Genomic DNA, 27,562 nt, shown 5'->3' on the forward strand with positions numbered 1-27,562 from the left:
CGCCTACTTAGTTTCTATTTAAGAGAGAACGCCCTCTCCATCTAAAAAAGACGTTTTGGCTATTCTCCTCTCCACTTTTTCTTCTCACAGCCTCTCTCTGTGCTGCACGTCCACCTCACCTCCCTCACTCCATTGCTGCTACTCTCATCTTCTTATAGCAACAACTCTGCTCTCATCTCCTAGCACCTACAACATCCCTCTACCCAGCCAACCTTCCCAGCACTTATCTCTCTCTACCCCCTCTCTTACCCATCTCTCTCTACCCTCTTGCTGCCCCTTCTATTAACTCCATTAAACCTGCTGCAACAACCTCTTCTTCACATCCTCCATTGTTGCCTACAACTCTCTCCATAGCCATTGTTGCACCTCTTCTCTCATTGTCTCTTCCTGCTCCACATCTTTTCACTCCTCTCTTCTCCCACTCTCTACATTACAACTCCCTCTTGCTGCACTCGCTTCTCTCTGTTCTCATCTCCCTCCATGATTTCTGGGACGACCCACACAGCAGAATAAGTGAAGAACGATAAGAGATCAAACAGAAGAATAAAAGAAGAAGAAGAATAATAGAAGGAAGATGACCTACCTATGCATACCTACTGCCCCAGCAACAGCCCCAAATACCTCCTCTCCTCTTCATTTTTCTGCCACTAAAACCACCCACATACCTCCATTTTTTCTCCACCATTGAAACCAGCACAAAGACTAACGGTTTAGCCTCCCATTAATATGTTCACCTAATGGTTTTAGTCTCCGTCTAACGTCCTTTAAACCTTCTAGTAGCAGTCCTCTTGTCTCCCATTTTCTATTCTATCCTAGCAGCCGTTAACGTCTAATACAACCTCTATGTTCTCCTCTCTATCACATCGTTTGCCTTCTTCTCCAATTTACCCCAATAGCAACAGCTCTCTGCCCCCTTCTCTCTCTCCACGTTATCTTCTACAAGGTCTTCTTGGACGGATTCGGATTATCATTCTTGCCCTCACACCCATCTCCAGCGCCCATGAAACACTTCATCATCAATCTACCTCTCTGCCCAGTCGCCACTTTCTGTCTTCTTCTTCAATCGATATCCTTGTACCGGGTATTCACAGCCTTTGGGTCCTCCCTGAAGGAATCAACTCGTCATCTTTCTCTATTAGGTAAGTTTATTTTAGTTCATTTTTATTTTCATTCTTTTTTTCTTTTTTTTTTATTGCATAATTTATTGCATGTTGATAGGATTAGAAAAACATTATTAGGTTTTTTTTTATGTAATTATTTGTCTGCGTTTCAATAGGGTTAGGTGAATGTTTTTATTTTTTTATTTTTTATGTTTCTATTTGTTTTTTGCATATTGATAAGGTTGGTAGAATATTTTTCTTATGCCTTTGTTTTACATGTTTGTTTTACGTGGGTGTCATTTTCTATTTTATTCTTTTTGCATATTAAGATGATAGGATAATTTTCTTAGGCATTTTTCTAGGTTTTATTTGTTTTTGCATATTGATAGGATTAGGGGGATATTGTTATATTTTTTTTTATTACTTTTTCTATTTTATTTTTGCATGTTAATATTAGGAGATTGTTATTATTAAAATGCTATGATCATTGTGCCCGAATTTGATTCGTATGACTCATGATGATGTTCAATTTTCTTGCAATGGGGATGGAAAATATACTTTTGTGATAAGTTGGTGATGAGTTTAGAATTAGTCCATGAATTAATGTACCCCTTAACTCGATAAACATGCATGTCGTTGAATGATCGCTATTTCGATAAAATCAAAAATCATGTATGCATTCTCGTCTTGCTTAGTTTAAGGATTCGATGAACATGGAATTTTTCTTGTGGATTTTTCTTTCAAATTTGAAAATTTTATGCAATGATATTTGTCAATCTCCAATTTGGTAAGTATGACATTCTAGATTCTTTGTTATTTGGTAAATTTCCAATTTGGTGATTCTTGGCAAATCCGTAAGCTTCTAATTTGAGACTTCATTGTTCATATAATTCTTTTTTGGAAATTATTTGTGGATCATTGGAAAATTCATATTTGGAAACCTTCTAATGGGAGATTGCATAATTTTTATTTTGGGGAAAACACATATTTATAAATTTCCATTTTAGGAATTTCACGTTTTAACAATTTACCAATTTAATAGATTTTGCATTTTCCGATTCAATTTCATGTCCCTAAGAATTTGAGATTTCCTAAGTTAGAAATTTGGTATCTTTCGGAAACTTTTCATTTTGGGGAATTCATTTTGTAAACTTCCAATTTGGTAACTCATTATATTTTTTCAAATTCTAGATTGAGAAAATGCAAATTCCTAATTTAGAAACTTCACGAGTTCCAATTTAGCAAATTTGGTATTTATGATCTTTCTTACTTGGAGAATGTTGCAAGAGTTTTGTATTTTGGGTAATTTGAAAATGTTGCCATGTGAATTCTAGAATGTGAGATGTGATACAAGGCTTTTTCAAAGTTCATTTTTTCAAAATTCAAGGAACAATCACGTAATAATTAAAGGATTCTAGCCATAGGATTTGTTTGGCAAACCTCACATAAATTGATGATGATGATTGGACTGTAACCTTGACCGTAGTCTTTGTATGTTGACTATAGGATGATTTTGGATTGTAGTAGAGACCGAACATCTTGATCGAGCGGGTTCGGTGCCTAACACCTTCCGAAACCCGTAATTTGACCTCTTACCCATTTATCTGATTCATGGTCCGATCCATATCCATTTAGAGTTATTTTTGGTTCCTAGACCTAAACTAGGTGGCGACTCCTATTTTTCAAAAGTCTCCCATTTATAATTCAGATTCCTATCAACTATTTAGTGAAGAAGGGTCGAGGCGATTTCAATCCTCAACAATACTAAATCTGGTCAAATTTCTAACTAATGATGCCTTGGTTCTATAATAGAACGAAACAAACAGGACTACTACTATCATTGTCGAGGCTTAGAAATACTTTGATTTCCTATGCCGAAATTAAATTCTCAATGGATTGGAAAACACACTATATAATGTATATAGTACAATTCAAACTATAAATTTGCAACAATTGTAAAAGTAGAAAAATAATTAATTGAGATGAATAGCATTATCGGCGAATTGTGGAATAATCTAAAAGAGACACAGAATGTTGTAAGTGAAAATAACTTTACTAATTCGATATATATCCCACCTTTCAAAACCATAGATCCCCCCCCCCCCTCCAGTCACCCTTTGCATCCTTTTAAACCCTTGGAAGCAAGAGTTTTTAGGGAAAAAACAAGGGTTGTCTTCGATTATTTTGTGCTCAATGGGTGTAAAGAAGAGCTACAAAATAAGAATTAAGTTAATAATCAAGAGAGCTTCCATTGCCACACCAACATTTTCTAATGCCACCATATGCCATATGTACGCTGATATACAATTGATTTTAATTTCAGCTGAGCCAAGCTATGCTACTAAAAGATGCAATCACAACATCACTCCTTCATGGAGACGTACGATGTTAATTCAAGACATCGAAGAGCTTAAATCTAGTTTCTCTAGTATTAACTTTGAGTTCTCTTCGCATTAATCGAATCAGGTTGCAAATTGGTTAGCAGGAAAGGGTGCTTTACTATTAAATGACTTGGTTGTGTTAGATGTCTCAAATATTTCTCACAATCTATCCCACATTTTGTTAGAGGACTTGTATTGTACATTTTTTAGATTTTAGCTCCTTTCTTAATGAATCAGGTGGGGCCCTTCAGAACCTCTGCTTACTGATAAATAAAAAAGTACACTAATTTTGTGATGATTTATTTACATATGAAATGCGTTGGCATTAGCAAAAGTTGGTGTGCTAATAGAATGTCTCTTAAACAAATATTAAATTCCAAGTTAAAAACAAGTGATTCTTGGGTAAAAAAATCAAGGGGTTTTTGGTAAGAGGTTGAAGAAGGTAAGTCTGACAGATATTATTGTGATTGGGCAGGTACGTCATTAGTTTCAGAATTTATTTGAGGGGAGGGGCATACGTCATTGGTTTGAAAAAGCAAGGATATCTCAAATAAGAACAATACTAAGTGTGGTATGTTAAAATTATCCTATATAAACTAGTGATGTATGTTTTACTTCAAACATTAATCCCATTCAACTTGTATTCTTCTGTTGTATTTTCTTTTGGTGGATTCAGGTTTATCAAGAAAAAGGGTTGAAAGAAAAGGAGAAATACACAATAAAGATGTCGTACCTATCTAGTCTGGTGAAGGATGAAGGAGATGAAAAGTTAGAAACTAAAGAAGTTGAGATTGGAGGAGATGAAAAGTTGGAAGATAAAAGTTTAGGAGTCAATGAAGTTGTGTTGGATAAATGTGGGATTCATCCTAATGTTTGAATGCAAGTGGAAGTAAAAGTAACAACAAACATAACAATAAAAGTAAAAGTAAAGTTAAAGTGAAAGTGAAAGTAAAAGTTAAGTGATATTTTTCCTAGTTGTGGTGCAATATTTTAGTCCCACATTGGATAGAAACAACTTAAGAGTATAAGTCTTAGATATAAGCTCTCACATGAGGGCCCATGGGTTCTAAAAGAGTGAGAGAGATAGGGGCAAAGCCCATGCGCACATGAGGGCCCATGGGTTCTAAAAGAGATTTGGACCCACCCATTGGTTTAAAAAAAACCTTAGGTGTGCGTGGAAGGCCACTTTTGCTAAAAATTTGTTAGACCTTTTACTTAATTAATTTATCCATAGAGTTGGACTCAATAAGTTACAACTTGTGACTATTGTAGGGGACACAAGTGGTGTCAACTCATGATTCTTCTAAGAGACACAAATGGTGTCACAACTATACTTACATGTGTGTCTATTCGAACGGTCACAATAAAAAATTGCTAGCACTGTACAGGGGTGAAATCTATCGTAAGCCTATTGTGTCCAATACAGTCTCACTCATTTCAATATTAAGATAGTAATTTACGACATATATAATTTATTTTCTTATTTTATTTCACATCATTTTCTATTTATTTTTTCTAATCTAACATCATTGATATGACAATCGTAAGACAAAAAAAAATTAATATTTCTACGTGGAATAGATTTTCAGAAATGTTGAATCCTATAGTGGACCATCCTCTAGTGAACCATCTTGAGAAACTCGAAAGGTTCGATGGGTCTGATTTCAAGAGATGACAATAGAAACTGTTGTAATACTCGGCAATACTAAATCTGGCCAAATTTCTAACTAATGATGCCCTGATTTTATAATAGAACAAAACAGACAGGACTACTACTATCGCTGTCGAGGCTTAGAAATACTTTGTTTTCTTATGCAAAAATTAAATTCTCAATGGATTGGACAACAGACTATACAATGTATATAGTACAATCCAAACTACAAAGAAGTTGTGGGATTACTTAGGTAAAACGTACAAAATAGAAGATGCTAGAATGAAGAAATTCATTATTAGTTGATTTCTTGATTTTAAGATGGTGGATGACTGTTAGGAGTCAAGTCGAACATCTTCAAATTATCCTGCATGAAATTTATACAGAAGGTATGATAATTAATGAAACTTTTCAAGTGACATGTATATTTGAAAAATAATTGTCATTTTAAAAAGATTGCAAAAATTATTTAAAACATAAATGTAATGAAATGAAATGGAAGACTTGATTATAAGATTGAGGATTGAAAAAAATAATCGTATGAGTGAAAAAAAAGTTGGGAATCACTTTATAGAATCTAAGGCCAATGTTGTGGAGGATAAAAGGAATAAGTCAAGCATTAACAAGTAAAAAGGAAATTCTCCAACCAAAAATAGTTAAAGTCCTAAAGGTAGGGATTTTAAAAAATTCAAGGGGAATTGTTATATGTACAACAAACCTAGACATCGAGCAAAAGACTGTCACAAATTCAAGAAGCAAGATTCATTGAAACATAAACCTATTCAAGCCCAATTGATTAAAGTAGAACCCCTTATGGTAGTTGTTTCTCACATCAATATTAATCTTTTTACAGTTATCTCTGAAATCAACTTAGTTGAAAATAGTAGGGAATGATAGGTAAACACAGGGGCCATTCGACATATATATTCTACAAGAATTTCTTTTCAGAATATAAGAAAGTAGAACATGGAGAAAAGTTGTTTATAGGCAATTCTTCAAGTTCAACAATTGAAGGTCAAGGAAAGGTTGTGCTACAATTTACTTCAAGATATAATTTGACTTTAAATGATGTGTTGCATGTACCCGACGTCTGGAAAAATCTTGTATTTGCATTTTTACTAAAGAGGGTTTTAGGTTGATTTTTGAATCTAACAAATTTGTGCTTAGTAAGAATGGGATATATGTCAAAAAAAGGTATTTGATCTATAGTGTGTTTAAAATGAATGTAAAGACTATTTTACCCAGAGATTCTAATATTAATAAAATTAATTCTTATGCTTACATACTTGAGGTACCTTATGTTTAGCATGGTAGATTAGGGCCTGTTAATTATGGTTATTAAGAAGGTTGACTAATTTAGGATTGTTGCCAAAATTTATTTTTGACGCTAATCAAAATGTAAAATTTGTGTGGAATCTAAGTTTTCAGAATAATTTTTCAAATCTGTTAAAGAAATTTGGAACCTTTAGATTTGATATGCGGTGATCTTCGTAATATAAATTTTTTTCAAAGTTGAGGAGATAAAAAATATTTTATCACTTTATTGATGATTGCACTCGATATTGGTATGTGTATTTACTAAGAGGTAAGGACGAAGCTATGAAAATATTTATCGAATATAAACATGAGGTTAAAAATCAACTCAATAAAAGAATAAAGATCCTAAGAATGGACAGAGATGGTGAATATGATTCATAACCTTTTGATGAGTTTTGTGCTCAACATCGAATTTTCAACATACAACAACACCATACACGCCTCATTAAAATGGAGCTACTGATAGGAAAAATCTAAAATTAAAATAAATGTTCAATGCGATGCTAATTTGTTATGATTTACCACAGAACTTGTGAGTAAAGCTTTGCTTTCTGAAAATTACATTTTTAACAAGATACCTAACAAGAAAACTAATAAGATGCCTTATGAATTATGGAAAAGGCAAAGCACCTTATGAAGTTAAGATGGTGATGGTTTGAGGAGATAGAAAGTTAGGAGCCGATGAAGTTAACCAAAAATTTGTGAGGTGATGTGCATCCTTGGATTAACTTGAGAAAGTGTCGTTAAGCTATTACCCTGTATTTGTATTGTTATGATTTTTTATTTTTTTGCTATGCAAGGGAGTGGTGTTAAAAGTAGAAATTGTTTTTGTAACTTCTTAGGGCATAATCATGTCTTATATATCTTATATGTATGATTAGTTTGTGTCTATTATAATTTTAAAATCCATCATGTTGGCTTTCATACTCTTCTTTATTGCTTAAGAAAAGGAAAAAAAGGAAACTAGATGTTATTTTTATTTCTAAGAGGAAGAGAGGGCAATGCATCAAACTTCTTCATATTTTAAATTCTTGAATTCAATTTCAAAGATTGAATTGGACTCAAAAATCGTCTATGATCAAGATAACTCACCCAAGTCATCTAGATATATGGAAAGAAACATAATCTAAAAATCATTCATATTTTAAATTATAATGGTCAAAATTAAGGATAGATTACTTACGATGGGTTCTTTGTAGTACTTTTTTACTTGTAGCTCCCAGTAGTGAACTTTAAATGGTAGAGATTGAAAAGTTGAAAAGAAAATCTTACGTGTAAGTATCATAGGACTCCTCTATGTTTATCAGACATTCCTTGACTGGAACGTTGGTACTATTATTATATGTTGATTACATTATAGTTACTTGCACTCAGTCTTGGCTTATTACTCGGTTCATCCTTTGTCTTGGGAATTAGTTTGACATGAAAGATCTTGGTGATCTTCATTACATCCTGGGAATCGAAGCTTATCAGTTGCCTACAGGTCTACGATTCTCTCAGTCGCAGTACGTTATGGGAGTTTGGTCCCAAATTGACTTAGTAGATGCCAAATTGTGTTCCACTTCAGTGTAGATCAGATTTAGAAAAGGAAAATAGAAAAAAAAAATTAGTCTGGTCAAAAGTGTTGAAAATGAACGGTCCTTAAACCATTTTAGGAGGGTGCTTTGACTTCTAATCCTTAGCATAGTTAGCATATTGACAAAGTCGCAATTCTGAAATAATTTAGGAAAGAAAAACTACGAAAAAAAAAACAATAAAGTTGAAAACATTTCTTCTATATATCCAAAAAAATAATTTACTTTTACAAATGCTAGAAAATATAGAAATATATATTTCATATATTAATAATAAAATTATATTAAATAAAATTATAAATTTGCAATAATTGTACAAGTAGATAAATAATTAATTAAAAAGCAATTCATAGCCGCTTACAATTTGAGAGGACAAAATTCAAATAGAAAAAAAAAAAATAGAGGACACAATTTATTATATTTTTTTTTATTGATAAGCTGGGGTTGAAGGGACCACCCCCCCCCCCCCCCCCCCGAAGGACACTACTATTGAGTGTAAAAAGAAGTTAAATCTTCCTCTACAATTCTCACAAGTTCTTGAGGAACATTGGTCGTATCTTCAATAACATAAAAACCATCTGAAAAGCACTACGTGAAAAATGGAAAATTCGACAGAAAAAATTGACGGGCCGAGGCCCATGAATTTTAAAAACTGAATTTTGACCGTCTAGGACAGTCAAAATTCTTGATGTTCCCAGATTTGACAGCTTAGAGTTGTCGAATTTCTCTCATCCTTCATTAATTTGAGAGTTTCGACCCGTCGAAAAAAAAAATTTTGACAATGAAAAATTTGACACCAATTAGACTTCTTGGTCCGTCAAATTTTATGAAATTTGATGGCCCAAGGCCGTCAAATTTGAGTTTTTTTCACATTGTGAAGGACCCAATTTTGCAAGAAAATGAGCTGGCCTGTTTGTTTGTCTCCACAAAAATTCTAAAGAACATTCCTCAAACCATTGGATTTCATTTGCAATTTCCAACAACACTTCCTTGTACTTCCATGATGGCTTCATTTCCTTCTTAATGCACTTGATAGAATATAACGAATCTGAAGAGGTCAAAATTCGTTTGAAATCCTTCATTCTTGCATACTTCATTGCTTTTGAAATTGCTTGAGTCTCAATGTAAATAACGTCCTCTACCCCCATTTTGCTCCAGCCTGCAAATAGAATATTCCCATCATTATTTCTACCAATGAAACAAAATCCCGCACCTTGCATCGACCTTGAGCCATCTGTGTTGATCTTCACCACATTCTCTTCTGGCCTTACCTATATTAAATGTTTAATAATTGGGTTTATCACAACATAGCAGCATTTCTAGTTATTAAAAATATGAACATTTACTTGACTAGCAACATCTTCAATATTTGCTCCATCATACCAGTTCTTAATCACCTCTTCTACTTGTTTCAACACCATTTCCTTTGGAGATTTAATTTCAGCAAAAATTCTTTGATTTTTCTCTTTCCAGCAATAATAAACTACTACATAGAAGGATGAATAGAACATTAACGTTATCTCCATTTCTTGGTATCGCACACTCTTGATCACTTGCACTTCATCCTCTATACTCCACATTCCTTCTCTACTTATCCCAAACTTCATCAAACATTGCTTCCAGATCCAGCAAGTATAAGGGCATTGAAAGAATAGGTGGTCGTTGGTCTCTTGATGGTTGCAGCATAATATGCATCGTGACAACCATTTGAACCCCCTCTTGTTTAGATTTTCTACTGTTGATAATTTCCATTGAATTGCTAGCCAAGAAATAAAATAAAATCTTGGAGTACAATTCTTACTCCATAGAATTCTTTTCTATCCCACAGAAGCTTGTCTTTCATTTAACATTGCATATGCTGATTTCGTGGTAAATTGACCAGTTGATGTTAAGCTCTATATTATTCTATCCCTCAAGAGCATCTTAAGAATTGGTTTGGAAGATATAAGCTCAATAATAGCTTGCACGTATTCATTATACGACCTTGGAAACACCCACCTTCTATCAACAATAAAATCTCGAATCATTGCATTCGCATGACTCTCAAATTGGTGTACAATTTGATTTCCAAATTTGGAGATAATGCTTCATTCATGTAACCAAGGGTCTCTCCATATATGAGTGCCTTCACCGTCACCAACTAAAAATCACACATATTTCTGCACAAATTTTGTCTCCCTTATGATGCTTCTCCATGCCCAAAAGGCATTATTTGGAATCCCCAGTTATCTATTTCCCCCACATATCTCTTCCTCATCCAATCTGCCCAAAATGTTTTATTCTCCACCAATCTCCAGAATCATTTTACGATACAAATTTTTTTTACGTTCCTTAGATGTCGAATGCCAAGACCTCCTTTGTCATAAGATTTACAGACTCTTGTCCAACTAATTGGTTGGAAACAACGATCAAGAGAACGACCACTCCACAAGAACTTGTTAAGGATATTCTCTATTTTTTTCAAGACACTCACCGGAATATTAAAAGATGCTAACCAATATACTTGTTAAATCGCATCGATCTTTTTTCACTAAAAAGTTTGGAGTCTAACATAAATGGCATTGAGATGTATAGTAATCCCAAGTGACACGAGCACGAAGATCTTCATAAATGTTGAAATTGAAATGGGAGGGCATTGTTTCATGCATTGCACTTATACTCTTAATCAAAATAAGCTTCCAGCCCTTAAGCGAGAATCCTTGGCTAGGGCCTTGCAATAGTGACATGCAATCCTTGACTTAGTGCAGAGTCAACATCATCTTCCTATCTCAACTTTATTCTCCTTTGACATGCCTAATAATTGATTTATACAAAAATAAAAATAAATATAAATAAAATAAAATAGTTAGTAGAAAGAGGCCACCCATAGCAACCCAAACCCTAAACTTGGGATCTCTAATTGTTGGGTCTTACTAGTCTTCTTCCCTTATAAAACTTTCATCTTAGACAAGGCAAAAAAAAAGTATAGTTTTCTTTTAGAGCCTAAAATCATTATCACAAAGGAAGAAATTTCAACTTCATAATTGTAAATGTATTTCTAATATATTTCCAGCAATTGTTAATGTTTTCGCTTGAGTTTGGAGATAACTATACCTTTTATCAGTGCATTTTATTATGAAAATTTCATGTGCATTCTTAAAGGATACTTTCAAAAAAAAAGTATGCCCAAATGTGGAGAAGGTTGATTTGATGATGACAGTTATCTGACTTAACAAAGGAGTAAGACGACCTCTATAGAAACTATGTCTCTACTCCACCATTAATTTACCACCACACCTTTCCCCTAACATTTCTTAGATTCCTCTTGCTTGGTGTACATTACAAGAATTATTGGTGCCATAGGTTCTGTGGACACGTGATTTATTCAATTTTGAATATATCAACAACCACTTTGGGGGGTTTTGGGGTTGTCACCATTCATATTTGAAATGGGTGTGAATTGTCACCCGGATTGCATTTTTTTTTAAAATCATGTTTTTTGGCATTTGATGACTCTCGTACGGATATGGCTCATTGGGTCAAACTTTTGATTCTAGGTAAGAGGGTCCATTTTATGAGTAGGGAAGGTGTTAGGCAACCTACTCCATCCACCGTTGGTGGTAACCTGGAACTCGATCCATTTTTGAAAATAACAATAAAATAAAAAATAATTGAAAAGATCCGATGTGTGTTCTCAAGTTTGATGAACTTTGATGTTGGTTCAAGCCATTAAGGGCTCCTTTATTAAAAAAAGGGCCCTTAGATGACTCAAACCATTGTGGTTTGTGCAAAGTGTAGAGAAGGGGGTGTAAGAAGAAGAAGGAAAGTTGGTTGGGAGGGAAAGGGGTGATCCTTGTCCAAAGCCCACATTGTTCTTCTTGACCTTCTTTGATTTTCTTCAAAAGATGAGTCTTCTTTGAATTTCCTTGACTTGCTTGAGAGAGTTGAGAGTCAAAAGTTGAGAGAAAATTAAGAGTTGAGTATTGAGGGTTAAGGGTTGAGGTGAGTTGAGTGATTTTCTTATGAGCACTACAACATTTTTGATATACAGCGGCGGTTTATAACAGCGGATAATTTTATCCGATGCTATATATACATTTTTTGCAGCGGATAATATTATTCGCCTATATAGGTAGACTTTTTTACAGCGGATAATTATATCTGCTGCTATAGGGACCCCGACATATCCACACTTCATCCTTCCTGATTATTCAGTTCATATAGGAGCGGATTAATATATCCGCCACTAAAAAATATTCTTTTTTATATTAAAAATTATGTTTAGTGAGTTCTTCTCTTTAGCATTTTTTTTAAACTGAATCTAGCAGCGAATTAATATATCCGCCACTAAAAAAATCAATTTTTTTTATATAAAAAATTATGTTTAATGAGTTCTCTTTATCAAATTTTTTAAAAAATTGAATATAGTAGCGGATTATTATATCCGCCACTAAAAAATCAATTTTTTTTATATAAAAAATTATGTTTAATGAGTTCTCTTTATAAAATTTTTTAATAAATTGAATATAGCAGTGGATTATTATATCCGCCACTAAAAATATCAAAAAAAATTTAATATAAAAAATTATATCTAGTAAGTTCTGTTTATCAATTTTTTTAATTGAATATAGCAGTGGATTAGTAAATCCGCCACTAAAAATCATTTTTTTTATATAAAAAATTATGTTAAGTGAGTTTTTCTCTTTATCAAATTTTTTTTAAATTGAATATAGCAGGGGATTAGTATATCGGCCACTAAAAATCAATTTATTTATATAAATGATCTCTCTGTGAATTTTTAGCAGTGGATTATATTTTCCACATTTGTAGAGTGTAATTTTTACTAATTTTTTTAATTTAATATAGTAGCAGAATATATTTTCCGCAGTTGCAGAATTTTTTAAAATTTAATATAGCAATGGAATATATGTTCCACAGCTACAAAGTCAATTTTTCTACTCTTAACGATTAATTAAGTCGATTTATAGTAGCGGATTTATATTTCTGCTGTAGTAGGTGCTTTTTTTTGCAGCGGATAAATTTATCAGCTACTACAGTTAACCATTTAAAACATTTGTTGCAATGGAAAATACAATCCGTCTCTAAAAGTTTCTAAACGAAAACAGAATAGCGCACGAATTTCCTCTTCCCTCTCATTTTTAGACGTTTTCCTTCTAACGGTGAACCATCGGTTTGGAGGAAATCAGCGATCCATGAGCATTTATCGGTTCATGAACAGGGCAAACTTCCAACTCTTTGTTGACTAAAGGATCCAGCTTTTCCTTTCAAGAACATTAGGGTTTAAACCTCAGCATTTAGTCGTCCTTCCCGCGCTTAACCTTCAAGGGTTTAAGCCATTCTAGGGTTTCGATCTCGCCATAATCGTCACCATGGAAGTAGACATGGAGACTTCTCCAAGCTATTTTGATCGAGAAGACCTAACCTCAAGAGAGCAGTTTCGTCATTACGAGTAAATCTTTTGTTTCGATCCAATTTTCATTAAATTTTGAATTTATTACAACAGTTGATTAATTCAATCGAAAATCTAGGTCAAAAAATCTTAATTTGACCCTAATGTGTAGGAAAAGACATTTTGCTTCAAACATTTTGCCTCACCAACATAATTCATCTTCGAAGCTTTTCTACGATGGACAAAACATTCATATAAGACCAAATGCATCACTTTTTCTCGAAGAAATCAAACAAGCGGTCGAGAATTTGGAATCCGATGGGTTGCAAGGAACACAAGCTAAGCCACTCAAAAGGTGATCCTCCATTGACGATGGTGTGGTTGATTCGATTCAAGGAATAGGAAGCCCGTCGCTAAAATCATTAAAGAGTGAAGATGAAACGTCAGTGACAGATGGTGTAGAATCGACATTTGTGTTATTTGCATCATTGCTTGACTCTGCTCTTCAAGGTGATCGAAGTTCAAATTGAATTTGATTTTATTCTAGAATGCTAATGAAAATTTAGTCTTTTACATAATTCCGTTTACTGCACTATATTTATTGTGGTTCGGGTTTTAAAGAGTTGTGTACCAATTCATACCCATGTGAAGTTTGCGAGTGATTCATCTAAATTTGACTTGACTTCTCATACCGTTGACTCAAATAGGCGTAGTTGGCTTGAAAATAGTTCCGATTGTACTAGGTAGTATGATTTAGGAGCTAGAATTCATTGAAACTTTAGTCCTTGACTTTCACTTTTGTTTCAAATCTGACACGTTTCATTTTAATGTATTTATACCCATCAAAAATAAAATCCGAACACAGAATTTTGTGAGGGTTGGTCATTTTTTCGTTTTTCTGGGAGTATAATTAATATAATTTTCTTTCCGATCTTCTTCTTGTTAATATATTTTTCTGATTCATTTTAATACTTCTCCTTTAGTTTTATTGGAATTTTGTGGGGGTTGATCTCGTTTTCATTTTTTTGGGAGTATAATTAATATAATTTTCTTTCCGATCTTCTTCTTGTTAATATATTTTTCTCATTCATTTTAATGCTTCTCCCTTTGTTTTATTGGATTTCATACCTACTATTCTTATTATTATGATTAGTTAAAACTCAAATTGTAAATCCTGGTTGTGGCTAGTTGGGCTTCCAGGTTGGTTTGTTTTAATTGATCTTTTAAAGGTACATTTTGAATAGCACGACAAAGAACTAGTGTATCGTTGCCTTACCATGTCTATGTTTTGTACGGAATTGTAGACATCTATTGAATTAGGTCATCAACTAGGATGCTTACTTGATTTGACTAGGGAGGAGGAATTGATTTCGACGTTCTGAAAATGAGATAAAATGATAATGCCCCTTGCAAAGAGAAAGATAAGCCTCAACCAGCGAGAGGGACCACCACATCTGCTCCACCCAAGATGACTGTATAAAAGAATGTAGAAACTGCAGTCCAGTCATTAGAGTCCATCAGTACGTTATTCAATTTAGAAAAAGACAGGTCTCGCATTGAAGCGAGGGTGGAGTGTTATAGGGTTGAGATTTTATTTTTTTATTTTTTGTGTTGGTTAGTCACTGACTCTTTACGTATGCAAGATTGTTTAGGAAAAGAAAGTGCCAAATCATCTCATTGAAAAAGTGTTGCCATTATTTTTTCTATTAATAGACTGGATTTTTTTGTCCTCAGTTTTTCCTTTCCTTTCGTGCTCAAAATGCAAAAACAGAGTTACTATTCAGAAAAGGGAGCCTTGTTTTTTTCCCCATTTTGTTAGAAGTCGGCAATACTCTTTTTGCTTGTGTTTAATTTTTTTAGAGTTTTCATGAATGCATGAGGTGGTTGGAAGCCATGCAACCAAGGAATTTCAAATCTCAAGTACAATTACACACAAGGCTCGTGTACATGGAACATCACAGGTTCATGTATGCAAAATATAGATGCAAACTAGTACTCAAAAATAATACAGAAACAGTGTTCCTTAAATAAGAAAAGACACAAACAACAAGTTTTAGGACATTTTTTCATTTTTTTTAACTTGAGGCATGTCTCAGAGATACAAGTTTCATATGACTTTAAAAATACTGGTTCCAACAATTAGATCCACATTTAAACATAATGTATGCACTTCAAACCTATGTTTTAGAACTTGAATGAGTTGGGCTGATTGAATATTTTGACTTGTCTGACCAACTCACCAAGTGGACCTGAGTTGGATTAAATTTCCCATCCACCAAGAGAACAAAAAGAGTGCCACACACGATTTTCATGGGGACTAGGACCCACTTTGAGTTAGCTTTGAAATCTCAGCATGTGACCAAATAAAGTAAAGGAAACCCAGCCCCAATGAGGCCCAAGGACGGTTTTGGGTAGTTCGGGCTCAAGTTCATCCTAGACTTTGGTTATTTTACACATTTAATACCCCAATTTATTATGCATAATTATATTTTGCTTTTATATAGTTAATTAATAATTAATTGTCCAGAATATCATAATGCTGTATAGTTATACTATCATACATCAATATGTTTTTCGTATGGTTACTTTTCATAGTTTGATGGTTCTCCATGTAACAGTTGAGAAGGGAGAATACTCCTAAGGCTTCTAAAGATTGAAAAATGAGAATAGCAATGTCGTGTTGATATGTAAAATACTTGCTTACATGAACAAACTATTAAGTACAACATGCACACATTATTACTTTTAAAACGTATGAATAAAGTACTAATCTATCCAACTAATTGGTAATATGTGCTTTGCTTATATGAATTATGAAGTATCTAAGATACTTATAATACATCAACTTTTACTATGTATCGAAATAATTCTGTCAGATTTTTCACCAAAAGTTTTGAAGAACTTGCAAATATCCTATGCACAGCCAGCCTGTAGCAAATGAAATCAATTGGTGGATTTCTATTATTCTAGTTGGTAAATTCTTTTGTTTTAGTTGCATCAGTTATAGTCACGCATATTAACCAACTGCATTGTTAAGTGATTTATTATATGTATTATTTCTTCTATAGCAGTTTCAACATCTTATTATGTTTTACCCAACGTTTGGCTTTGCCTTGTCTTACCAGTTTGATCTAAATTGTAAGATAGCCAATATAATAAGCACTGTCAGTCCTCACAATTAAATCTGAATCTGAATGGATATCAAGCAGCACATTGTAATACTTCTAATATGTTTCAATGTTTCTCATTTATTGGATTACTTTGAGTTATATGCTTCATAAACCTCTACTCAAACTCGCAGGGGATCATGGTCTCTGTGATGAGACTATAATAGCAATTTGTTGTGCCTTGTAGAATTATGTTGCAATTAAATGCTCTTTATGGATGTATGCTTGTCTACCAAAATTATCATTATGATATATAGTTTGATCACAAATCCATCACAAAATTTGCAAGTGCAGAGTTTTTTTATGTGTTTTTCTAGCACAAAATCTGACCTATATGGCCAGTTCTATTTAGCCTAATTGACGGGCTAAGGCTTACGAATTTTAGAAATTGAATTTTGACGGTCTAGGACCATCAAAATTCTTGATGTTCCCAGATTTGACAGCTTAGAGTTGTCATATTTCTCTCATCTTTCATTAATTTGACAATTTTGGCCTCTCGAAAAAATAAATTTGACAATGAAAAATTCGACCTCTTGGTCCGTTGAATTTTATGAAATTTGATGGCCCAAGGCCGTCAAATTTGTGATTTTTTCACATTGTGTAAAGAGAGTAAAGTAACGTGTTGTGAGCTCCTTGGTTGTAGCTATTACTAGTTATGGAAGGTTCGGCCTTACATTTTGTGTTCGGATCTTTGGAAGGAACTAAAGCCCAGATTTTCAAAAATAGACATTCATATATTCCCTCCTAGCTAGAAAAAAAGAAGTATTAAGATACTCTAGTCCTATCTTATTGACTTGGCATCAATAAGAAATGATTTTAGGGAGGTAAATTTTACACTTCATTGATAATTGGAGTTACTTAATTCAGGATTAAAGTATGCAATGTTTTTGGGTAGACTGTGATTGTGGTCCATTCTTATATTTTATTCTTTACATTTCCTTCTCATTTGGAAATCTCTTCCCTCCATTGTAAAAGTTAATTTTTCTAATAAAGTTTGTGTAGACTGAATATATATCGGGTATCAACGTATTTGATAAGTAATCATGCTTATCATCTGTATAGGATAGTATGTGAATTGATGATGCTCTCATTGTGATAGGAGATGCTCTTGGCTCATTTTATGAATGTTTGTATGAGATTGGACTAATTTTTTATGGACTTGCTAGTGATGGTGATATATTTCCCTAAACCTGTTTTTTTGTTGTATATCACTTGAAATTTTCATACCCACTGCTTTGTATTGTTCAGGTTATTCGAATATCCTCCTGAAAGGGTTTCTTTTTTTCTTGTTTGAAAAATAGGTTGAAAGACTTATAGTTGAGCTAAATCTTTCATTCTGTTATGATTCTGTGGAGCAATTTTGTGGGTGTATCGTAAAGAAATTTTCAGTCATGCAAAAGGAAAGGTATATATAACATTACCACTTCAATTCCTTATAAAATTGGTTGCATACTTCATTTTTTTTTTGTACCTATTACTCCATTGCCATATATTTGAAGATATAAAACTATTATGTTAGTGTTGTAAGCCTTTGAACTCTCATTGATCTATGAACTTATTCACGCCTCCAAAAATAATGACATCTTTTTGTATTTAATGTATTATATACTATTCAAGGAATACAAATATATCAACTTTATTAGATTTTGTAGTGATGAAAATACAGATATAGATCAGTGCAGACAGGTTTCATCTTTTTAGATGAACTTCTTCCTTCACTTTTTGTTCTTTATGATGAGATTCAATCAATAGTGGATTTTGGGTTTCTGTCACTCATAGTAAGGATAGACCGTAATAACTAGGTGACGTCTCCCAAACCTCAAAAATCAAAAGCGGATCCGCACACCCTACAGATCGAGGGCGCTTTCAAAGCCTAACACTAGAACAGATCGAGAGCTCGAAAAAAAAAAAAAAAACAAATCTAATGAACCTCCAGCTTGAATAGATCGAGAGAGAGTGTGATTTTGAGAGATAGAGCTCCCTAGCAGATTGAAGTAAGAAAAATGGAACAGATCGCGCGAGAAAAGAGAGCAGATTGAAAAGAAAAAAAGACTTTTCCTTAACAAATGGCATGTTGATATGAATTTTGTGGCATTTTTCCAATAAACACCCTCCCTAATCTGGTTTGTGCGGTGTTTTTTTAAAAATGTCCCTATTGGTCTGAAATTGAGGCATTTTCCTAGAATCGTCGGTGTGAAAACGCCTCCAATCGATCTACCTCTTTGTTTTTCCACAGCGTTTCCAACGAAACTGCCTCCTAAAGCCCTTTTCATTTTCTTATCCCGACCCTTCAAGAAAATCACCCAAAATAAGAGGCCTCTAAAAGCCCTAATTTTCGTAGTTTTTTAAAAGTATTTGCACATGTGGATTTTTAATTGAGCAATAACATACGATAGGATTAGGGCTTTTTCAAAGTCTTTTCCATTTTATGTGAAATTCGAGGAGTTATTTAAATGATTAGAGAATTTTAGCCATAAGATTTGTTTAGCAAATTCGATATAATTGATGATGATTAGACCTTAATTTGACTTTAATCTTTGTATGTTGACCATAGGATACTTTTGGATTGTAGTAGAGACCGATCATCTTGATTGGGCTGGTTCGGTGCCTAACACCTTCCAAAACCCATAATCTGATCAGGCTGGTGGTGACTCCTTACCATTTCTCTTATCTATGGATCGGTCTAGATCTATTTGGAGTTATTTTTGGTTCCTAGACTTTAACTAGGTGGCGACTCCTTACCCATTTCTCTTATCCATAAATCGATCCAGATTCATTTGGAGTTATTTTTCGTTCCTAGACTCCCAATTCTTAGAAAATCCCCTATTTACTAATCGTAGTCCTATTCGCCATATATTGGAAAGGGTCTAGGTAATTTCAGAATGGGATCAATAGAAGATGAAGTACAGGTGATCAAGAGTGTGATTTCAGTGTAAACAGATAATGCAAATGCTTTATGTATCCTTTTGTGCAGTGGTTTACTGTTGTTGGAAGGAAAGAAATCAAAGAATTTCGCAAACATTAAAGGCCCAAAAGAAGTTGTATTGAAGTAGGTTGGCGAGGCGATAAAAAATCGGTTTGATGGTTTATCAATTGAGGATAAATTTATGCAAATATATGTGCAGATTTTAAACAATTGGGGCTATTGCTAATCAATTGTTAACTCAGCTACAAAACATATATGTTGGTCAAATCCAGAGGAGAACGTGGTGAAGATTAACATAGATGAAGCACGATCATTGCTGGGGTCGGGATTTTGATTTGTTGGCAAAAGTAACGTTGATTCAATGCTTTTTGCAAGCTGGAGTAATATTTCTACAAATGAAAATATTCAAATAGAGCTTCAAGAAATATTAGAGGCGATGAGATATGCAAGAGTGAGAGGATTGAAACGAATTCAGATTTCTTTAGATTCGTTATATTCAATCAAATGCATAAAAAATGAAATCGTTATGTCATGGAAATTGTAGAACAGAGATAACTCTTTGTGGACTGCTCGTTTGAATTTTTTTGGAGAGAAACAAATTGGGTAGCGGATTATTTAGCAAAACTAGGTACTTAGTTAGATGGTTTTTTTTATTGAAGAAATGTGTAATGTACCTCAAGAACTTTTGAGAATTGTTGAGGAAGATTTAACTTGTATCTACACTCGTTAGTAGTGTTTTTAGGGTGGGGTCCACCCTAGCTTATCAATCAAAAAGAAAAAAAACTCTAATATCATCTTATTCCCCTTTCATGTTGAAAGCCTAAGAGAAAAATACAAAAACAAAATGTTAAGATGTTAAAAGAACAACAAACAAATTAAGAGCTTAGAATTGGGAAAGTTTGAACACATAGGGCAAGAACGGGAGTTGACACCTCATGAAAATCAATGATGACAGTTTCGAGATTAGGGGAATTCTCTCTCTCTCTCTCTCTTCTCTCCCTTTCTCTCTCATATTTTCTTAGTAGTTTGGATTCCTCGAAAGGGCTGGGTCTCACTGCATACAATTAATAAATTATTTAAAAATAAAAATTGAAGTTTAAACTTAAGTAATGAAAATAGTAACGTTAAATGATACTATTGTTTTTTTTTTCTTCTAAAAGTGGGAAAATATCCCAAGACTATTAGTTGATCCCCAAAACAACTTGAAATAAAAGTAATAGATCAAAATGGACCATTTGCTATACTTAAACATAATATTAAACCAAAATATCCTGATCAAGTGTTTTCTTTGAAAATCTCTCTGAATTATATTTTCTTCGACTTCCTCAGTCCCATTTTCTCACATCTTATAATTTACTTGAGTTTTTGCATAATGATTATGATCTACTCAGACGGTTGATGATTATGCACTACAAGAAAATGTCGAATTAGGAACAAAACTTTGAAACGACTTGTAGCTGTTTCAAATCAAAAACGATTTAAAGTTGTTTCTCCATTGAAGACCGTTTCTTAATATCAATTTTAGATCAGCAACCTCGAGAGAAACCATTAGATCTCACATTCGAACCGGAATGAACGGTGTGACAGATACCCTAACGAAGCTCCATCCTCTATTTCCATCGAGTGTTGTTCGATTTCTCACATCTGGTTCTTGTTTCTCACACTCTAACGAAGCTCCATCTTTGATTTCCATCAAGGGATCTTTGACTTCTCACATCTGATCTCTGTTTTTCAAACCCTGACGAAGCACCATCTTCGATTTACATCAAGTGTTCTTCTATTTCTCAAATCCTCAAACCCTACGATACTCCATCTTCATCTCGACCAGTCTCAGTGCACAAGTGTAGAAGGAACTTTTTCTAGGGTTTTGTCGCAGGGCTTTTCTCAAATTGGTTTCCTTTTGAGATTTCAAAGTTCTATTTGAGGATTTCTACAAATCTTCAAGGTACGGTTCTCTAATTGTGAAAATCTTTCATATAGTTTTTTATTTTTTAAAATTTTTAAATTTTTTTGGATAGAATTTTGAGTTTCAATTGTTGTTCTTGCTTGATCATTGGTATGGAAAGCCCAATTTGAGTAGAATTCATTAATTTTTTTTACGAAATTCAAGCTCTTCGATTTATTCCTATCGATTTTCGATGTATGGTCCTAATTTCAAGCATTTTGCCTTTTATTCTCTATCTTTTGTGGTTTATATCTGAAAATCAAACATTTGTAGTTGTTTTGTTCTAAATGAGACATAAATTTATCTTTTGTGGTTTCCTTTGGATGTATGGTCCTTTAAACTAGTGTGAGGATGGATTTTTGGGAGGAAGATGACAAAAAAACTTATCATTCTCTAGATTTCCATGCGACAAAGATTTCATTTAGTGGGTGAAAAAGTTCTTTGAAGAGAATGGAAAGTGGTGAAAGTAAAGAGGCCAAGCTTTGAGCTTGGGAACTTGTTGACCCTGATTGTAGCGAAGTCTTGGGAACTTGTCCATTGATTTCAGGTGGAGCCAAAGAACCAGCTTTCAATATTTAAATTCCTTGAGTGCTAAGACCATTCAAAATTTCATGTCTATTTATTTCATCAGAGTAACATTAAAGTACTGGATGAACTTGTATCTAACTTGTATCCAAGAGATGCTCCGTCGATTATTGGATCTTACTTGATGTGCGATGAGTGGCACATGTCTATTGATTTCAGGTGGAGCTGAAGAACCAGCTTTCAATATTTTACTTCCTTGAGAACTAATACCATTCTAAATTTCATGTCTATTTATTTTATCAGAGTAGCATCAAGGTTTTTTGTTTTCTAAATTCTGCAATCGGTTAGATACATAGTTTGTATTCTGTTGTAGGCATTCAAGCTGCTATTGCTTAGATGCCTCCATGTTCTCCATGTGTGTGCTGGCAACAAAGTAAGGGTGTGAGATGGGGTTGCTGTGACCAGCCATATGGCATGATCGGAAAAGAAAAAAACACAATGGCAGCTGCTATAGTGGACATGAAATGGCAACAACTGGCTACTATTGTACGTGAGAGAAGTTTGTGGCAGTGTGGACTGAGCATATGTGTGTGCTGCTGTGGGTAGTGAGAAGTGGCAATAGCTATTTTGGCTTGCTACATTGACAACAGATGGCAAGCACATCTGAAAAAACACGTCAAAGGAATGGGAGCAGCAGCTGTGCTTGTGAGCAAAAGGTGCATGGACATGTAAGAGGTGGCATAAGCAAGAGGGAAAGACAAATGGTAAGTGGGACAGCAGGTATGCGTGCTGGGTTTTAATAAAATGGAAAAAATAGAAAAAAAAATAGTTGGGCTATTGTTTCTCCTTTACTTTTATTATATGAATAAGTTTGAATTTCAATCAAAAACCTCGGTTAGGCCATAAGGTTAGTAACTTAAAGGATAAGTTTAAAAAAAAAATGCAGTGAGATAAGTTGGTACTTGATACAACATGCACGCATAATAGTGGGGAAGTCTCCGCTTTTTATAATTCTTATGCTTGAGGTAGGATTCATGATGCTTCCATATATTTTTCTTTCCTTATTTTATTTCATGTATGTTTTCTTTATATATTTGTACTTGATGAGGGATACTGGTATTAATTTGTGGGGTTGACACTATTATTTGTACAACAGATCAATTCAAGGCAATTGATGACGAGGGAATGCTGATGTATCAGAGGCCCTTCATGAAGGGAAAGCTCTACATCCACATCACAGTTGAATTCCCCGAATCACTGACAATGGAGCAGTGCAAGATGATGGAAACAGTGCTACCACCAAGGACATCAATGCAGTTGATAAACATGGAGTTGGATGAGTGTGAGGAGATGACTCTCCACGATGTGAACATTGAGGAGGAGATGAGGAGGAAACAAGTGCATGCTTAGGCTCAGGAGGTCTATGACGAGGATGAGGAGGGCCATGGTGGTCCCCAAAGGGTGCAGTGTGCTCAACAATAGAGGATACGAGAAGAGAAGCACCTGGGGAGGAAATTTATTTAGTTTCTCATAAGAAATGATAATTTAAAAACCCTTTTCTATTATTATTGTTATGGTATCATTACGGAGTTAGTTAAGCATCGTGGTGGTGGTACCGGAATTGGTGGCTGTTCATGCTTCTCTACTACCCTTTTTCAAAGAGGACCATCTTGAGATTGACAGAACTTAATAAGTAGCACATTCAATTGATTAGTTGTTGCCAAGAAGCTGTAAACCTATGTCTATATATCATCCTGTATAGCAGCTTGGGATCCTTCTTTCATTCAAGGACATTATTAAGATATTCTTCTTCCAGACTTCATATGGGGCATTGAATGAAGAGTTCAGCTCAAAAATTCTAAAGTTCAAGTTCCAGCCTTGGTTTGGTTTTAAATCTCGTATGTACAAGACTCAAGACAAGTTGGGCAAAGTTTGAGAGGATTCCCTCTCCTGGTTTGCATGTCACACAGACTTATCTAATATTCTGAAAATTTCATTTGACTCATCTCAGACTAGTGCAAGTTTTAAAATCAACTCTTTCAAAACTGTCTTTGTTAATGCTTCCACATTCACCAGCCTCACCAAGTATATGGAGACCCATCCAATGCATCTATTGTCAGAATCTACTGTCTTTGTTTATGCAGAGCTCCAGCTCAGATTGTCTGTCTTTGTTGATTCATCCGAGCCATCTTAGTCACAGAGATATATATTTTAGTAAACCAATTTGACTCATCCAAGTCATCTTAGGATGCTAAATTCAAGTAATTTCAGTCAGCTCTATAATCTGAGACCACAACCACCGTGGTGTGCTAGAAAATGCTACCCTACCCTTTACACCTATTGAAGGAAGCTGTGACACAAGAACATACCTTGTTTAAATGGTCAACATGTCATCCTATTCCATCGGTTGGTGCCTCAAAAGCTTCTCTTGAGCTTGATGGAATCCAAGGGAAGAGAGGAATATGGTTTTGTGGACCATACCGAGATGAATTGAAGGTAATGTTTATCGGATATATCCTCGGTGTATTATTTCTATTGGAACAATGATATGGTATTAGTTCTCTGTATGTTTCTCAAAGATTAATTGAAAATGACTTTCTAATATTGTTTTTTTCTGGTCAGTGTCTGGAATTTTTATCCATAAGGAAATTGCTCAAGCACTGGTCTTGACGGGAGTCGGCTCGTTGGCCGGATCCACGATTTTTCTTTTGACCATACTATGGGGAACTTGTGTCATTGTCGGAAAGTGCGATTTTTTAGAGGGGTCAACTTCTAAAGAACTAGAGAGCTCAACTTTGATCGATTCACAGTCTATAAAACATCGATCATGCTTAACTGGTTTGTTCTCTTTCCACACACATTCCATGAAAATATGAGAATGCATTAATTAGAGCATTTGACAATAACCTCAAACAATTTTCTTCGAAGAATCAACTATAAAAGGTGCCATAAGTTGTGCATAAGCCCTACCAGTGGATGATGATATAATGTTCTCACAATGGTCATTAAAATTCCGTATTATAGTTACCTTGAGCTACTTATAATAAACTTGAACATTTTTTATGTTTTTAATAATGTATGGATGTTTAGTACAGGTCAGGGTATTAAAACGGATGATGAAACTAGCTATACTGCAAGGATCATGATTCTATCAGTGATCCCATTTATCATTATGCAACTACCCAGAATCTTTAAATTATCTTTTGGGGGACGAATTGTGATCTTGACTTCTCTCATTATTTGTATTCTACTACTAGTTGGTTACTTCCTTTATCAGGTATACAATTTCTGCTTTGTTGATCAATTCTAAATTTTATTTTTTCTGTTCTTTCATGCACTAAATACTTAACTCATCATGGTAGTTTAGTATAAGAGAAAAATACATTCTGATTTAGTTATTATCCCAATAGATTATCTAAATAAGGAATTAGAAATATTCTGAAAACTGAGCTTATCAGAAAAAACATTGATTTAGACTTCTTGTTTGAAGGGCTAATGATTATATCTAGATTTGTTTTTCTTTGGGGAAATGCAATTCTGGGTGGCATTTGTTTTTTTGCATCTGGTGCAACCCAATTTTAAGAATACATAAAATGAAAATAAAAAATTTTACATCGATTATGCTCATGTATGCCTATAAGAAAATCATATAAATTTTATCCCTAACTATCTAACTGTAAACAGAGAAAGGATGAATGAGTCCATGTCCATATTCATTTGCCCCAATAACCAAAATATGAGGGGAAAAAAAATGCCTCATTATAGTTAAGGAATGAAGTTAGGGCCAGAGATTCCCTAGTTGATTGCTTGCAAGTAATGGGCCTATTGGTATTATGTTTGGCACCATGGCGATAGCTGCAATCTCAAGCTCGTAGAATGAGTTGTAGATATACCAATCTGCAAGCATCACTTAATTCTTGTTATCCACTCCAAGTTGTTAAAATTCTCATATTTCTAACAATGACAAATGAATTAGTTTTGTTTGATTTCTGGGCAAGTGATTGTTGGACAAATTATGATTCTGGTTTGTTGAAACCTTATTTTCTGTACTTGAATAAAACGGAAAAAACTTATTTTATAAACAGCAACTCAATGGGCTGCAGTCCCACAGTGCCTTGGGCCTCTATGTGAACGCGAGGCCCAGTCTCTATCTCTCTCACATTCAAGCATTAAAGAGAGAGGGATCATAAATAAGTTGAGAACTTTCCTTGTATTTACCCGATGGGACTAAAGAAATAAGAGATGTTTTTACAACTTTCAAAACCAATAAAGTAAAGTAAATCAAAAAAGGAAAAAGAAAAGAGTTCTTTTATGTTTCACCAAAAAAGGAAAATACTACTTTTTACAATAAAACACTCAAGAGGTCTTGAGTTCAAAACTTATTCTCAACAATAAATGAATGAAATATTATATGAAAATTAAACTATGAATTTTACAAAACTTTCGGTATAAAAGGGGATTAAATATGAATAGAAGGATGAAAATCTTGAAGACAAGAGTCCTCTACTTTTGTAGATGAACCCAATTCACAAAAAGATACCTATTTTGATCCACAATGGAAAACCCATTTGTGAATCTTCCATTATACTTGAATACATAGATGAGGTTTGGAAAAGATAAATCTCCTTTATTGCCCAGTGATCCATACAAGAGAGCTGTAGCGAGGTTTTGGGTTGATTACATTGATAAGAAGGTTGGTTATCCTATCTACTCTCACTCTCTTTTGATTTAGTTACTTTGTTTCTTTCTTCCTTTCTCTTGTTTATTTGTTTGAGTCCTAAAAGTCGATAAATTCTTTTGACAAGAATTGAGCCAAATACCGTCGGATCATATTTAAAACCTGCTTCACCTACTAGTTAACAAGAATTATGTTTTTTTGTTTTTTTCAGTTAAATCGGGTTCATCCGTATCGGGTGCTGCATGGGGGAAGATGGGCCTGACAACTAAGGCAATAACAGGTGGTGGATTAGAATCTCTTTACAAACAGATTTTTACAACCGACCCGAACGAGAAACTAAAGAGGAGGTTCACTTGTTATCTGTCCACGTCGACAGTTACAGTAGTTGGAACTCTGTATCTGTCGAACATTCACATGGCTTTCTGCAGTGATCGTCCATTATCCTTTACTGCACCGTCTGGTCAGGAGACTTGGGGTTATTATAAGGTAAGATAAAATGTTTTCCTACTACTATTAAATGGATTGGATTCGGATATGATTCGTACTAAATCGGTACCAATCCGATAAATATAAATTTATTTGACCCAGACCCAATTGGATCTATTATTTTAAGATCCACTCTCGATCCAATATAATATTGGTCTAATCTAGTTCAATCATAATCCGAACACAAACCGAGACACTAAGCTGACAAAAATGATGTGGTGGCGTGCATATAACTGTAGATATGTTTTACTCATATCTCGAGGAAAAACATCTACATTAATGTGCACAACACCACATATTTGTGTCACCCTTGTGTCTCCCTTTATGTCACCCTAACATGACTCTTATTTAAAAGATCAACATATCCTTATCTGTTTCACTAAAAGATAAAATAAATAAAGGTATTATTGAAAAGTTAAAGTG

At 34.1% G+C, this 27,562-nt stretch overlaps 1 protein-coding gene across 3 annotated transcripts; it reads left to right on the forward strand.

Moving 5' to 3' along the window:
* On the forward strand, nucleotides 1–27,130 carry LOC147388974 (dnaJ protein homolog). 3 transcript variants are annotated; one of them, XM_086419377.1, is made up of 6 exons: nucleotides 1–1,139; nucleotides 3,957–4,052; nucleotides 13,585–13,922; nucleotides 17,881–17,984; nucleotides 22,349–22,755; nucleotides 23,132–26,788. In XM_086419377.1, exons 5-6 carry the CDS (start codon nucleotides 22,626–22,628, stop codon nucleotides 23,383–23,385), a joined length of 384 nt encoding a protein of 127 aa, XP_086275503.1. In that variant the 5' UTR covers nucleotides 1–1,139; nucleotides 3,957–4,052; nucleotides 13,585–13,922; nucleotides 17,881–17,984; nucleotides 22,349–22,625; the 3' UTR covers nucleotides 23,386–26,788. The 3 variants fall into 3 exon arrangements, 1 of the variants encoding a protein (XP_086275503.1); XR_015170886.1 differs by lacking the exons at nucleotides 22,349–22,755; nucleotides 23,132–26,788 and adding an exon at nucleotides 26,865–27,130; XR_015170887.1 differs by lacking the exons at nucleotides 13,585–13,922; nucleotides 22,349–22,755; nucleotides 23,132–26,788 and adding an exon at nucleotides 26,865–27,130.
* The last annotated feature ends 432 nt before the right edge of the window (nucleotides 27,131–27,562 follow it).

The sequence above is a fragment of the Akebia trifoliata genome, chromosome 12 (assembly GCF_017979445.1).
Source record: "Akebia trifoliata isolate Shusen 1 chromosome 12, ASM1797944v1, whole genome shotgun sequence".
Taxonomy (NCBI): Eukaryota; Viridiplantae; Streptophyta; class Magnoliopsida; order Ranunculales; family Lardizabalaceae; genus Akebia; species Akebia trifoliata.